This window comes from Petaurus breviceps, unplaced genomic scaffold (genome assembly GCF_028583685.1).
Source record: "Petaurus breviceps papuanus isolate PSGF00001 unplaced genomic scaffold, PetGlider_PUasm1.0 91133, whole genome shotgun sequence".
Lineage (NCBI taxonomy): Eukaryota > Metazoa > Chordata > Mammalia > Diprotodontia > Petauridae > Petaurus > Petaurus breviceps.
In genome coordinates, this window is record NW_027187419.1 from 100,105,835 (window position 1) to 100,121,233 (window position 15,399).

Consider the following 15,399-nt stretch of genomic DNA (forward strand, 5'->3'; position numbering starts at 1 on the left):
CCATTTTCATACTTAGTCTAAATGCTGTCATTTCATTTTTTTTGCATCTATTTTGACCCCCCTAATCAGATTGCAAACTCCTTGTGGGTAGAGCCTTTAATTTCATTTGCATGCCCCACAGCAGAATGAATATGTATTGGAAGAATATGTAATTAATCCCATTTTTATATGCTGAAATTTTAAATTCTTCTAATTTTAACATCTTCATAAGTATTAAATCTGTTTTATAGAAAACTCTCGACAATCTGCGTACCTTGTGATATTTAGAAACAATATTGAGGATGGGCCACTGTCACAAGAGCAAAATAGCAGATACACAGGAAAGGAAAGAAAAAGTCAAAATCTATTCCAGGTAGTCTCTGAATTAGGAGAGAAAAAATAGCTTGAGCAAAAACTTGGGCTTTTCTTGAATTTCCCTGGAAACAGATATGCTGCCTATTTGGTGACAGATGACAACTGAGCACAGCTAGAATATGTTTGTGAACTGATTACTGAACCCAATGGTATAAATAAAGCAGATGATTGTCTCTATTTTTTTAAATAGGCAGGCTATTTTTTTTAGGTGATCTCAATTACTGCAGTAAGCTGAATGGGTAGTATTTCATTTTTCAACCATTTTCAAAGAAACATTAGGGGTTAAAAGTAACAAACTCAAACAAACTTGGGCAATTCACATTTATTGATTTTTTTAAAAAAAAGTAAAATACGGTGAATCCTTCCATATCACCTAATATGTGTATGTGTGTATAAGCCTAATGGGAAGCCTCACCCATGATAAAAGAGCCAGATGTGGATATTCAGTTCTAGCTTCTAATTGTTCTTTCAGGAATAATTTTGGAAGAGACCTTTGCATGGTGGTCATCTTGATTTATACAGAAAGTATGCTCTTCAACTAGCAGAAATCCCAGGAATGAGATCGTCAGGGTCATTATGATGAAATGAATGCAATGGTTTCTGAAACTTGCCCTGTACCCACACTCGATGCATTTTCACTTTTTCTTTCCTATTAACTTGCAAACGCTGGTCAACCAGGTTCTGCTTTTCATCTAACCCAGCCTGATGGAACATATTGTGGACTTCCCCTGTGACAAAAAAATGAAAAGCAAAAGTATGACAAGCTATTAAGAACAAGAAAACAGTTACACATCACTGCCTCAGTTAACTATCCAGATTTTTATTCTTTAACAGAACTTCTCACAAGATACCCTCTCTAGGATATAAATGGGGATGGGAGCCTTAAGAAAACACATTCTATTATGCATTAATACAACCCAATAAGGAGGTATGATATGGCACACAGAGAAGGGACAGGAACTACAGTGGTTACTGTTTTTGATGTTTTAACAGATGTTCTTTTTCAGAGTTTCCCCTTGTTAATAAAAGGGCCCAAATATGCCACAATGTAAATGTGTTTACATAAGACTGGGGAAAGTCCTTGAATACAAGGCTCATTTAGTACTCATCACTGTCAAAAATGTACTTTAAAATGAAAAATTGATAAGAGACAAGTCATTTACTATGGGACTCATATGAATAAAACTCTCTCGATTGGCTCTACACTTGTCATCAACTCTTTTTTTGCTCCATGCTAACAACACCCACATTGAAGGGATGCACATCATTTGGCAGGTGATACTATGATAAAATAATAGAGCCAGTGGGTCAATCTCTCTGGGGAAAAAGAATTTTAAAATACTTTTTTCTTTAACCTTTCAATTTAAACTCCCAAGTAGAACATTTAGAAGCACTGAAAAGTGATCTTTAATCAATTATTTGACATTACAACACACATTTATAATAGCTTTTGAATTTTTCTCCCCACAAATAGAAACTACAGATTATTTTTTCCAACCAACTATATCCTCTAGGATGTAACTCTTACCTTTTGTAAAGAAATATGCCCTGGTACCATCTCCTCGAACATAAAAGTTTTCAGACAAGCAGCATCCTACAGAAGATAGTTATGAAAGGGGGAAATTAAAATTCCTATTTGAAAAGCAGAAGACAAAAATGAGTAAAATCAAGGTAAACATTCTTTAAGACACAAAGATGCAAAAAATCACCAAGGTAACAAAAAGGATCTTGTTATACCTTTTTTGAAACGAAGCTGAGTGAGATCATATCTTCCATGGTCCCGAAATAACAACATTCCTCCAGGTTTCAGTAACTTGGACAATCTGTTTACAACGCCTTGCATCCTTTAAAGACAAAAGCATGATGCCCTATTCAATTTTGCCTTTTTTTTTTCTCTGCTAGGGTGAACCTTCATCTTTTGAAGTCAAAATATGAAAAGCCTGTCATCAAGCTCATTATAAGGCCACAGGAAAATAAACAACAAACATGATCAAGAATGAGAACAAAAAGTGCTTTTACCAAGAAGAAAGGCAAGATTCGTGTATATGAAATAACCGGGTTCAAAGGAAATTTAACTGGCAACAAAGAAGTCTACAGTGTCTAAAGAGACCACCCAAGTGACCAGAGCTATTTGGTGGCTTCATAGAGGTTTCTACAGAATGTCTAACAAAGCTGTACTGAGAAATCACATAGATATTTTCCAATAACCACAGCAAAATTAATTGGCTGCAGGGCAGGGAAAGAGAAAAACTGCAGGGTGCTCCTGCTTGCAAAATCTCTTACAAAGTAGAGGATGTAACTATGCCATTGTTATCTCATACCTCAAATGTCTAAAACAGGGGTTCTTTCCCTGGGGTTTGTGAACTTGGGGTCTTTTGGTTTTTCCCTCATATTGTGATCAATGTATTTCAATAGAATCTGTTTTCTTTAAAATCTTTATGCATTTAAAAATTCTGAGAAGTCCATAGACTTCACCAGTCAAAGGGGCCCATGACAAACAAAAGGTTAAGAACCCTTGGTCTCAAACCAAGTTCATCTTTCCTTCAAAATGACTCCCCCACCCACCCATGACTTTCTTGTCATTATCAAGAAACTGTATCATCAGACACCAAAGGTCAAAATCTTGGAGGTCAGATGGGTACCAGGATCCTATATCTGGAGCTGGAAGGGGCCTTAGGGACTATCTAGTCTTACTCCTTTCTTTTAAATATTAGGAAAATGAGGTCCAGTGAGGCTGTAACTCTGCCATCTCTATATTTCTTGCTGTCCCATATAGCCAACGGATCACCACACCCCATAGCTTCTTCTTTTTGCTTTTCTTTTTTTGGAGGGGGTCATGTTCTTCCTTCTTCATGCTTTCTCTGAATCTTTTTCCTTCCACTTCCACCGGCACCTCCTTTATCTAGGTCCACACCATCCCATGCGTGAACAGGAACAACAACAAACTTCTAACATAGAATCTCTAATTCCATATTTTTCCTGTGCTAAATCATCCTGCATGCTATGGTCTCATTAACCTTCACAAATGCTATTATTGTCACATTGATCCCCTCCTCAATAATCTTCAATGATTCATTATTAATTTTTGCTGTTCAGAAAACTCCTATTTGGAGTTTTCTTGGCAAAGATACTAATGTGGTTTGTCATTTCTTTCTCTAACTCACTTTACAGATGAGGAAACTGAGGCAAACCAGGGTTAAGTGACACCCAGGGTCATATGGCCAGTTCAGTGTCTGAGACCAGATTCAAACTCAGGAAGATGAATCTTCCTGACTTCAGGTTCAACACTCTATCCATTGTACCACTTAGCTGCCCATTAATAATTAACAAGATAGAATCTTACCTCCTTATCCTGGTATTCAGGGTCATTCACAATCTGACCTCAGTACATCTTTTTAATCCTAAATTTCAGTGCTCCCCAGTGTGAAACCTCATTTCTAGCAAGCCTGGTCTACTCACTCTACCCAGTACAAACCTTTTACATTCCCTTTTTTACTGCCTTTGCTTACTCCATTTCTCTCATTGACAGTCCTATCCTCTTCTTTTCCACCTATCCAAATCCTAATAAATCCCTTTAGGCCCACTTCAAGTCCTCTATTCTCTGACTGCCCTAGACCTGGGTTATCTCTCAATCCTTAGAAGTATTGTAGCATTATGTGTTCCATTGATTGTACACATTAGTGAAGGCAGTCTTGTAATTGTTCCTGTTCTATAATTTTCCTTAAAAAATTACTTTGGGGTGGCTAGGCAGCACAGTGAATAGAGCCCCAGCCCTGGAGTCAGGAGGATCTGAGTTCAAATCCAGCCCCAGACACTTAACACAAAACTAGCCATATGATGTTGGGCAAGTCACTTAACCCCAACTGCCCTCCAAAAAAGCAAAAAAAAAAAAATTGACTTTGATGTATTTCATTGTTTTCCAATTACATGTAAAAATTTTTAAGCAATTATTTTTAAAATTTTGAGCTCTACATTCTGTCCTTCCCTCCCACCCTTCCCCCCACCTTGAGAAGGCAAGAAATTTGATAGCAATTATACGTGTGAAGTCATGCAAAACATATTTCCATATTAGCCATATTGCAAAAGAAAACACAAAATAAAACAATAAAAATAATGTTAAAAAGCATGCCTCAATCTGCATTCAGAAATAATCAGTTCGTTCTCTGAAGATGGACTGCATTTTCATCATGTGTCCTTTGGATTGTCTTGAGAAGAGTACCTAATCTTTCACAGTTAATCATCCTTACAATACTGCTATTACTGTGTGTACAATGTTCTTCTGGCTCTGCTCACTTCAGTTTGCATGAGTTCATATAAGTCTTCCAAGGTTTTTCTGAAACCATTCTGCTCACCATTTCTTATAGTCCAATAAATAGCATTCCATCACAATTATACCATGACTTGTCCAGCCATTCCCCAACTGACAGGTATTTCCTTAATTTCCAATTCTTTGCCACCACAAAAAGAGCTGTTGTGAATATTTTTGTACGAATAGGTCCTCTTCCCTTTTCTTTGACCTCTTTGGGATACACACCTAGTAATGGTATTGTCAGACCAAAGAGTATGCATACTTTATGGTCCTTTGGGCATAGCTCTAAATTGTTCTTGACAACTCCACTAATAGTGCATTAGGATTCCAATTTTTCCCACATCCCCTCCAACATTTGTCATTTTCCTTTTGTCATGTCGGCCAATTAGGTACGAAGTAGTATCTCAGAGTCATTTTAATTTGCATTTCTCTAATCAGTAATAAGGGCATTTTTTGTGACTTGATAACTTTTATTTCTTTTTCTGAAAACCATCTGTTCATATACTCTATTTATCAACTGGAGAATGGCTCTTGTTTCTATAAATTTGGCTCAGTTCCTTATATATTAGAGAAATAAAACCTTTATGAGAGAATCTTGTTCTAAAGCTTTTCCCCTAGGTTCCTGTTTTCCTTCTAATTTTGGCTGCATTCATTTTGTTTGTGCAAAAGCCTTGAATTTGATGTAATAAAAATTATCTATTTTACTTCCTATAAGCCTCCCCATCTCGTTTGGTCATAAACTCTTCCCTTATCCATAGATCTGACAGGTACATTTTCCCATGCTTCTCTAATTTACTTAAAATATCACCCTTTATGTATAAATAATTTATCTATTATGACCCTATCTTGTTATATGGTGTAAGATGTTGGTATGCCTAGTTTTTTGCCAAACTACTATCCAGTTTTCCCAGCAACTTTTGTCAAGTGGTGAATTCTTACCCTCAAAGTCTGGATCTTTGTGTTTATTGAACACTAGATTATTATGGTCATTTACTGTTGTATATTGTGTACGTAATCTATACCATGATTCTATTTCTTAGCCAGTACCAGATTGTTAAAATGATTATCACTTTGTAATATAGTTTGAAATCTGGAACATTAATCAACTCATTCCTGCACCCTATTTCCATATAGAATCCTTTTAACTGCCCTAATAATGAAACAGTTCTTAGAAGATATCTTCCAAAGATATAAGTATCATCTTCCCATTTAGAAAGCTAAACTGTTTAATCTTATTGAATCCCTCATGATTTCTCTTTCATATTTACCTTTTTATCCTTTTCTTGAGTCTTGCATTTGAAAGTAAAATTTCTACTCAGCTCTGGTCTTTTTATCAGGAATTTTTGAAATTCCTCTATTTTGTTACACATCCATTTCTTCCCTTGATGGATTATACTGAGTTTTGCTGGGTAGGTTATTCTTGATTGTAATCCCAGCACTTCTGCCTTCCAGAATATCATATTTCATGCCCTCTACTCATTTAACATAGTAGCTGTTAAATCTTGTGTGATCCTGACTGTGGCTCCACAGTATTTAAATGGTTTCTTTCTGGCTACTAGAAGTAGTTTCTCTTTGAGCTAAGAGCTCTGGAATTTGGCTATAAAATTGCTGGGAGTTTTTGTCTTGGGATCTCTTTCAGGAGGTGATCAGTGAATTCTTTCAATTTCTGTTTTACCTTCTGGTTCTAGGAGGTCAGGACAGTTTCTCTTGATAATTTCTTGAAATATGATGTCTAGCCTCTTTCTTTGATTATAGCTTTCAGGTAATCTAATAATCCTTAAACTCTCTCTCCTGGATGTGTTTTCTAGGTCAGGTGCTTCACCTATGAAATTTCTCACATTCTCTTCTATTTTTTTCATTCTTTTGATTTTGTGTGATTGTTTCTTGATGTCTCATGAAGTCATTAGCTTCCACTTTTCCAGTCCTAATTGTTAAGGAATTATTTTCTTCAGTGATGTTTTGTATCTCTTTTTCCATTTGGCCAATTCTGTTTTCTTAAGGTGTTTTCTTCAGTATTTTTTGTGCCTCTTTTCCCAAGCTGTTAAATGTCTTTTTTATAAATTCTTCTTTTGTTTTCATATCTTTGCCTAATTTTTCCTCAACTGCTCTTATCTAATTTTGGGAGAAAGGCAATAGAGCTTCAGTGACTTTCCCAGAGTTAAATAGCTAGTAAATTACTGAGGCAAGTTTCAACTCAGGTCCTCCTAACTCCAGGGCTGATGCTATATCCCCTGTGCCACCTAGCTGCCCCTCTTATTTGGTTTTTGTCCAGTTCTCATTTTTCTTTGAGACTTTGGCTATAGTTTTTTTTACTTTAATGTCATCTTCTGAGTTTGTGTCCTGATCATTTCACCATGTAGATTTTTATTGTCAGGTTCTTTTGTTGTTTTTTGCTCAGTTTCCCACCCTATTTCTTGCTTTGGAACTTTATGTAAATGTTGGGCTCTGTTCTTGGAATGCAGGAAGGTGGAGGGGCATTGTCTCAAGCTTCAGGCTTTTTTGCAATGCTATTTTCAGATCTAGTTCTGGGTGTTTGGAAGCTGTTAGTGCTTCCAAGTTAGTATGATCTGGGGAGAGGTGTGGTCACTACTCTCTTGATCATTACTCTGGTCCTGGGCCCTTGATCCCTTGGGATTACAATCAATGTTGCTCTCAGGGGCCCTCCTCCTTTAGGCCCAGAAATGATACTGTTTCTCAGATTCCCTGATCCCTTGGGTCTAAAAGTGATACTGTCCCTCAAGCTTCCACTCTCTCTTGATTGAAATTGCTCCTCTCTATTCTTTTTTTTTTTTTTTTAAAGCAATTGGGGTTAAGTAACTTGCTCAAAGTTACATGGCCAGTCATTTCTGGGTGTGGTGCTAAGTATCAGAGCTCGGATTTGATCCCAGGTCATCCAACTATGGAGCCGGTGCTCTTACTCACTGTGCCACCTGGCCACCCCTAAGCAATTGGGGTTAAGTAACTTGCTCAATGTTACATGGCCAGCTGTTTCTGAGTGGGTGCTAAGTGTCTGAGCCTGGAGTCAATCCCAGGTCATCCTGACGCTGGGACCGGTTCTCTTCCTCGCTGTGCTACCTGTCCGCCCCAACTCCTCTCTATTCTTAAACTCTGATCCACAAATGGCTTTAGGCAAAAGAGTTGCCAAATAACAACTGGTCCTGCATTCAGTGCTAGCATAAGAGCAGCCTATAATCACTTTCTTATTTTTCAAAGTTATTTTTTTCTTTTCTTAAAAAATTATTATTTATTTTTAACATTAAAACTTTTTTGAGTTCCAAATTCTCCTCTCCCTTGCCCCACCTATTAAGAAGGTAAGCAATACATCACTTATACATGTGAAATCATGCAACACCTGTTTCCATATTAACCATGTTACCAAAAAAAAAAGACAGCAAAAAAATTATACTTCAGTCTTCACTCAGTTCACCAGTTCTCTCTCTGGAGAAGGATAGATTTTTTCATCATGAGTCCTTTGGAATTGTCAGAAGAAACTTATAAATCAAATGGGGAAGGTATTACTATACCCATTTTATAAATATCCAAAGTTATATGGCTGGAACTAGAATGCCAGTTTTCTGATTCTTACTCAATTCTTTCAATAGGAATCTAAGCTCAGTGAGGGCAATGGCTATTTAACTTTCAGCTCTGTATATGTAGACCTCACGTAGTGCCTGACACATAGTAGATATTTAAGACATGCTCACTGATTGATTTCCACTATGTATTAATAATATTTTGTTCTGAGGTACAGACTAACACCGCAACTACCAGCCTACTGAAAACAGGTCTAAGGAAAGCAAACAAGTTACTTGTAGCTGGCATACTACTCCTTTTCCTTGATACTTTGCATGGCCAAGTTAAGCAAAGAGTAAGACTCTGACCTTGCTTTAGGGGCCCAGTTTCCTAGACTCCTGTGAAAAACTGGGATACTACGCTGGTGCAAATGATGACATTGTCCAATCTAAAATACTGTAAGGTAAAACTGATATTGCAATTTTAGTTATACTGCCACAATGCTAAAAAAGAGAATTCTAAATTCCCAAAGAAAGGTTAAAAATCAAGCTATCCTTGATTTAGCTTACTTTTGGACTAAAGAGACATTCAATACTAGAAATGAATTCCATTGTTTACCTGGTTTACTTTTACCTGGGTCAACAAATCCATGAATTTTTTTTTTTTTTGGTATTAATTCTTATCTTTGGCAAAACACTTTGGAAGCTAATTGCCTAAGAGATACTATTTCCTCTTTAACTGACACCCCACCAATTAAAATTGCAATACCATTTATGAATAGTAGTAGAGAGGATTTCTAAACTGGAAGACATAATGTTCAGATTCTAGTCAAGCTATATTGGTAACTGCTGTGTGGCCAATGAGCAAGGCACTTGAATTCTCTGTCTGTAAAATGATGGGGCTGGCCTAGATCATCTCTAAGGTATCGTCCATCTTCAACATTTTACATTTCTCAAATCAGAAAGCTGCTCTTTCTGATGGGCCCTAGTTCTACAAATTGTTTCAGGACGAAGAGCAAAGACTTCACCAAAAGTCTTTTAAGTAGAGGCTGGACAGACCACTTGTCATCTATGTTATAGTGGGGATTTCTTTTTTGGGTATTAGTTGAATTAGATGGCACTTAAGGTGCCTTTCCAACTCTAAAATTCTGTGATTTCTGTGAGTACCCAAGGGGCAACTTCCAATATGTGGCTTGCATATTTGAAATTCTTGTCTCGGTATGTTAATGAATTCAATTTGTGGTTAAGCTTCAATGTTCCGAAGTTATAAGATTGGAAAGAGATTGTTAGGACAGGATTGGAGATATAGACTGAAGAATTATTGGCATCTGATTTGTTGAGCTCAATTGTATTGCATTTGAGAAACTATGAAACACAAATGAAACGGATGGCCATGACTGGAACAGCAGAGTTAAGTGAAGAGTTTTATGGATTTTAGTGAAGTTATGTGGGTTTTTTTTTTTTGTTGTTGTTGTTGTTTTTAACAGGGGTGGTTGGGAGGGAGGGACTTTAGTTTGAGTAAGGTTAGAAGGAAAGGGTTTTCTGGGGTTGACTTTTTCTGTTATATAGACTATTTTCAAAATGTATGTTTTTCCACAGTCTCTGATAATGATGATGTTAGTTTTTAGAAAAATATATGCCTAACATTTTAAAACATCACTTGACTCTTAGTAGGTTATATGTAAGAAAAATAAGATGCATGCAATTATTGATTAAAAACCTCATACAGAACTAAAATGAAAACCAAACAAACCCAAATGAGCCCAGCTAAACAGTCCAATATTTATCCATTTTTATAAAGCTTCCTTCAGTCTTCAGTACCCATTAGTGTGGATTCTAGACTTTGCAGGGAAGTACCCTTCAAAGCACAGCTCAGGCATCACCTCCTATAAGACGCCTTCCCGACCTTCCCTTTATTTGCACTGTCTCCTTCTTGAAATTACTGGACATGACTAAGTTTACCCATTTGCTCCCAGTAGAATATAAACTATCACTATCACTAAAACAGCCTTGCACACTGCAAGCATTTAATAATTGTTTGTTGAATTGAAATGAATTGAGCAAGACCTAGGACTGAATAAAGATGAGCAGAATTTCTTTTCATTTTGGTTAACAATGAAGTCCCACAATTAATTCTAGGAGAAGATAAAGAAACATTTCCTTTTCCTTGTTTCCATCTCTCCTAGTCCACCTGAGCCCATTGTTCTGGATTGAAGACAGAATAAAAAGCTCTTCTCATGTAGCCTACTGTGGTTTTACAGCAAGTTCTCTGGGCTAAAGGGTTAAGAACCTTGTAGAATTTTGTTGTCATTCACTCTTCACAACCCCATTTGTTGTTTTCTTGGCAGAGAGACTGCAGTGGTTTGCCATTTCCTTCTCCAGTCCATTTTACAGATGAGGAAACCGAGGCAAACAGGTTTAAGTGACTTGCCCTTGGTCATACAACTAGTAAGTGTCTGAGACCAGATTTGAACTCAGGGAAGGAGTCTTCCTGACTCTGGTGCTCTATGCACTGCGCCTCCTAGCTGCCCCTGGTAGAATTACCCAGGTTTTTAAAATGACCAGGTGGCCACTTCTCTTATGGCAAGGTCTGCCCACAGAGGTCTGAATGACCCTGACCATAGTCATTAAAAAAAAAGTCTCCCTGGAAGTCAAAAATAAGTTAATATCATGCTTGAATGAAACTGATTTTAGAAAAAAAAAATTAGTGTGCTTCACCGTAAAAAGTCTTCCTGTTATATCTGTTTAAACCGGCTCTTTGACATCCAAGCCAAATCATTATTTAGACCAAAATAATTTCAAATAGTCTTTCTTGGTTCTTATCTAGAATTCAAACATTTCCTACTTGATATACGGAACAGAAAATCTTCCTTATCCTTACACTTCATCTTTTGACTATTCATATTTGGAGGCAAAATAACACAGAATGTACCATCCAACCAGCACCTGAAAAAGTCACCATTTAGGTTGATTAATGGAGAGAAATAATTTACAGAAACTGATAAAACAACAGTTTCATAGGGCTAAAGTATAGCTGGCAGATCCACATAAATGTTCCCTTTTTACAAATTCTAAAGATTTCTTTGTCTACACAGGAGTCTGTTTTTGAGTTCAGTTTGCTGTTCTTTTAGTAGTGATTATCTCTGATAAAAAAGTTAAGAAGGGAAGGAACTATGTAGGAAAGGCCCAAGCTTCCTACACCAGAAACTCCAGCTTCTTTGGAAAGGGAAGATGATCACCAAACCCTGTGTGATTCAAACTAAGCATACTGTCTCTGCTATCTGTCAAGCATGCCAGTCTCTATTTCATGCAGATCTTGAGAAACTTCCCACATGCTTACCTTGACATTCCCAACATGGTGAGATGTGACAAAGGGAGTTAAATAATAAACTAGTGTTCTTATAGGGTTTTTTTTCTTCCTCACTGAGAATATTGCTCCCCAACACCATACCAACAGGAAGTTTAGCTAAACTCTCTAATGGGAACAACAGGCACCTTAGGTCCCATATGGATTAATCTGACAAGTTCAAACAATCCACAGTTGGCTGCTTTTTTTCCCCCAGAAGCCTAACTACCAACGTTTGTGAACCCATGTGGATGAGTGGCCTCTCCTCATGAACCATTGGTAGGATGCTAAATCAGGGATGTTTGTTTCTGATCTCCAAGAACAACTTGCTGTTCCCATGCTCATCTTCCCCCTACCCCCCGGGAGCCTATTAGGCTGTTTCTGAATTTGTAATTTCCTTGAAGCACTGTCACTTTTAATAGGTATGTGTCTTGCCAGAATATGCTCACTTCATTTTGACAGTGACAGAAAGCTCACTAATGAAGTAGTTTGACCAGTTTCTTTCTAAAATTCTGAAAAGGGGGGGGGAGGGAGACTGCATTTAAAAGGAGGCACATTATACATAATGTAGCTTGCTAAATAATAAATTCAAGAATTGTCATTTCACTTTGATATTCCTGAAAACCACTAGTGATAAAAAAAAGCTTTAACATATTTGCTTTGCCCTTTAGTCTTCATTTACCTGTCAGGATGAATAGAAGAGAGCACAAAGACTAAGAGAATGACATCCAGGATCCCATCTGGGAAAGGGTAGGATAAGCCATCATCACATACATCATGAACAAAGGCAGAACACTGGGTTGGGCTGTAGGATGAGTGGGACTGTTATGACAGAAGAAGAGAAAGATGAAGAGTTATTAAAACAAAAGTTATTAAGCAGACCTTCAATGGGGTTGCTTTGTTTTGTTGTATTATGTAAAAGGTCAAATCTTTTTTATTTCTTCCGGGGAACTTTTCTCAGAGAATTAAGAAACATCTGATTTACAGGCCAGGGCTCCTGTTTCTTCTACCTGGACATTAGAAGTGACGTTTGTCAATTCAGCTTCACAATAAAATCTTTTTTTGTGCTAAAAAGGACTGGCATGAAACTTGAATGAATGAATGACCAGGTTTCCGCCTGGTCATTTTTGGGGCCCTGTGATGCAAGATCTTCCTGAGCCTCAATAAACTTTTCCCATGCTAGCCTCCTTGTGTTTGAGATGTCCTAAACAGATTTATTCCTTTTGTCTTAGGGCTCTGACTGAGGTTAAAATCAATTCATTCATTTATGCTGTAGTAAGAATGAGATAATCAGATCATTGGGAAGGAGAAAAACACAGAATATTTAGGCACAGGATAAACTACAAGTTCACACTTTGGGGGGAAAGGAAATTCAAAGTATAGTCTGGTGGCCTTAAAGACAAGCTTTCCAGACTTTAACGTTTTGCCCAGGTTTGGTACTTGTTTAGGGCAGTTAGCAGATCCTTAATGAATCCTTGCTGACTGAATGGAGGAAGGCATCAGTGACAGAAGCTGCCTGCCATGACTAAGATCTGAATTACAGATTTTTTACAAGTTACAGATTTGCTCCAAATATTACAGTTTCCTTAAATTCATGGATAAATGTACATTAAGTTATCAAAATTCTCATTTGCAACTATTTATAATTTTGGCTCATAAAAAGTTTCATATATTTACTATTTACTTTGTAAAATAGTAATTAATCTTTGATGTTTCCTAAAATTACCCTCTTCATTCTACAAAAGGTATACCCTAAAAATCTGGGATTTGATATACAAGTTCATCTTTTCCATAACCTTGATAATTATAAACAGAGAGCCTGGGGCACTAGACAAAAGATCAGTCTTGCAATTAGGAAGACTGAGATTAAAGTCTTCCTTCTGATACAACCTTGCTCTGTAACTGCTTAACTTATCAGTGTTGCTGTCGAGTCATTTGAGTCGTGTCCAACTCTCCATGACCCCTTTTGGTATTTTCTTGGCAAAGATATTGGAGAGGTTTGCCATTTCCTTCTCCAGCTCATTTTACAGATGAGAAGCTAAGGCAAACAGGTTGAAGTGACTTGCCCAGGGTCATATAGTTACAATTGTTTGAGGCCAGATTTAAACTCAGAAAGATGAGTCTTCCTGACTCTAGGCCCAGTACTCTATCTACTGCACCACTTAGCTGCCCCTAACTAAATCCCCCAAATAAAACCCTAAGATTACAAATTGCTCATCTGTAAAATGATGGGGAGAATTTTCACACCAGAACTTTCTCACAAACCCACAAAATCACAAATCTGAACACATTTCTCCCCATTGCAGTCCTCCCTCTGTCCCAAGAGAAAGATTATAAAAGGTTTGATTATTCACTGTTTAAGGCTTTGCCTTTTTTTCCCTCTCCTTTCTTTCTTTGCCTTTAAACATTTTATAGGAACTTTTTTTTTTTTTAGCTTTCAGCAATACCACTTTCCCTCTTGACAAAAGTAACTGATTTTGAAGGCACATAATAATGATAACAATAATAACAAATAAAAGCTAGTATTTATGCAACACCTACTATGTGCCAGTCACTATAGGCTAAGTGCTTTACAAATATTATCTCGTTTGATCACATGTAACATTCTGCACCTGTAGCCACTCCACCTCTTCTCTCAAGAGAAAGGAAGTATGTTTCTTCATTTGTTTTCCCACACCAAAAATGGTCATTGCAATTAGATAGAGCCTGGCTGTCTTTTCGGGTTGTTCTAGTTTATGTTATTAAAGGAATGGTAGCTAATGTTTTCAGGCTTTGTCTTCTGACACCAGCAGACTCATAATTTTTTTCTTTTCTAACTTTACATGGAGATCTTGATCATTTCGGTGCCTTTCAGCTGGACGTTTCTAACGGGTTTACTTATTTATTTTTTGAGGTATGGGGGCCAGAGCAATAAGAGTAGCATGCCATGGTCTGTTCAAGGATAGGAAGATAGCATGATGTGTGTTCTGCTTTGTATCCAATATACCACCTGACAATTTTCAGGATTTTAAGGTCTTTGGTCACATCAGTATTAATGCTCCTGCCAACCTGGCCTATTAGCTGGTCCCCAAACTTCATGTTCCATTGTGTCGTCATGCCTTCACACAAGCTGTCTGTCTCCTAAGCACAGCATCCCACTCTTCCTCACTTCATCTCAGAATAATAATGATGATGACAATGATAACAGCAACAAACATTTCTATAGGCTACTACGAGTCAGGCCCTGCGCTAAGCAATTTTAATTACAATTAATTACAACTATCTTATTTGATCCTCAAAACAGCCTTGGGAGGTAGGTGCTATTATTATCATCTATTTTACAGATGAGGAAACTGAGACAGAGGTTAAGTGACTTGCTCAAGATCACATAGCTAATAAGTGTCTGAGGCCATATTTGAACTCAGACCTTCCTGACTCCAGGTCCCATATTCTATTCGTTATTGTACCATCAAGCTGCCTAGAATCCCTAGCTTCCTTCAAAGTTCAGTATTTCCTTATTCCTTTCTTCCTCAGTCGTCAGTGCTTTCTTCCTCAAACTGCCTTGTATTTATATACCTATGTTATATGCCCAGTAGAACATGACATTTTTGTCTTCACATCCTCAGTGCCTAGCAGAGTGTTCACATTTTTTTTTTTTTTTGGACTGAAGCTGTGAGTTCACAGGTACAGGGAACTCCTGGTGAACAGATTCACACTATCAGTGCAGATAAACACCAGATCTGAAATAGAATTGTCTTAGGAAGTTGCCCAGGAACTCAGAGATTGAATGGCTTGCTCAGGGTTCTGCTGCCCCTGGCCAAAATGTGTCAGAGGCAAAACTTGAACCCACATCTTACCAACTCTTAAGATCGTGTATTATAACACTGCCTCTTATTTGC

At 37.4% G+C, this 15,399-nt stretch overlaps 1 protein-coding gene across 7 annotated transcripts in view; it reads right to left on the minus strand.

Annotated features, from left to right (window-relative positions):
* Window positions 1-661: 661 nt before the first annotated feature.
* METTL8 (methyltransferase 8, tRNA N3-cytidine) overlaps window positions 662-15,399 on the minus strand; it is a 130,239-nt gene continuing 115,501 nt past the window's right edge. For 6 of the 7 annotated variants that reach the window (XM_069080046.1, XM_069080040.1, XM_069080043.1 and 3 more), the window contains 4 exons: window positions 12,204-12,343; window positions 2,092-2,198; window positions 1,883-1,948; window positions 662-1,082 (listed from right to left, as the gene is read on the minus strand). In XM_069080046.1, the coding sequence (XP_068936147.1) occupies window positions 889-1,082; window positions 1,883-1,948; window positions 2,092-2,198; window positions 12,204-12,343 (507 nt within the window). In that variant the 3' untranslated portion in view covers window positions 662-888. The remainder of the gene's footprint in view (window positions 1,083-1,882; window positions 1,949-2,091; window positions 2,199-12,203; window positions 12,344-15,399) is intronic. The other variant, XM_069080045.1, reaches the window with a different exon arrangement.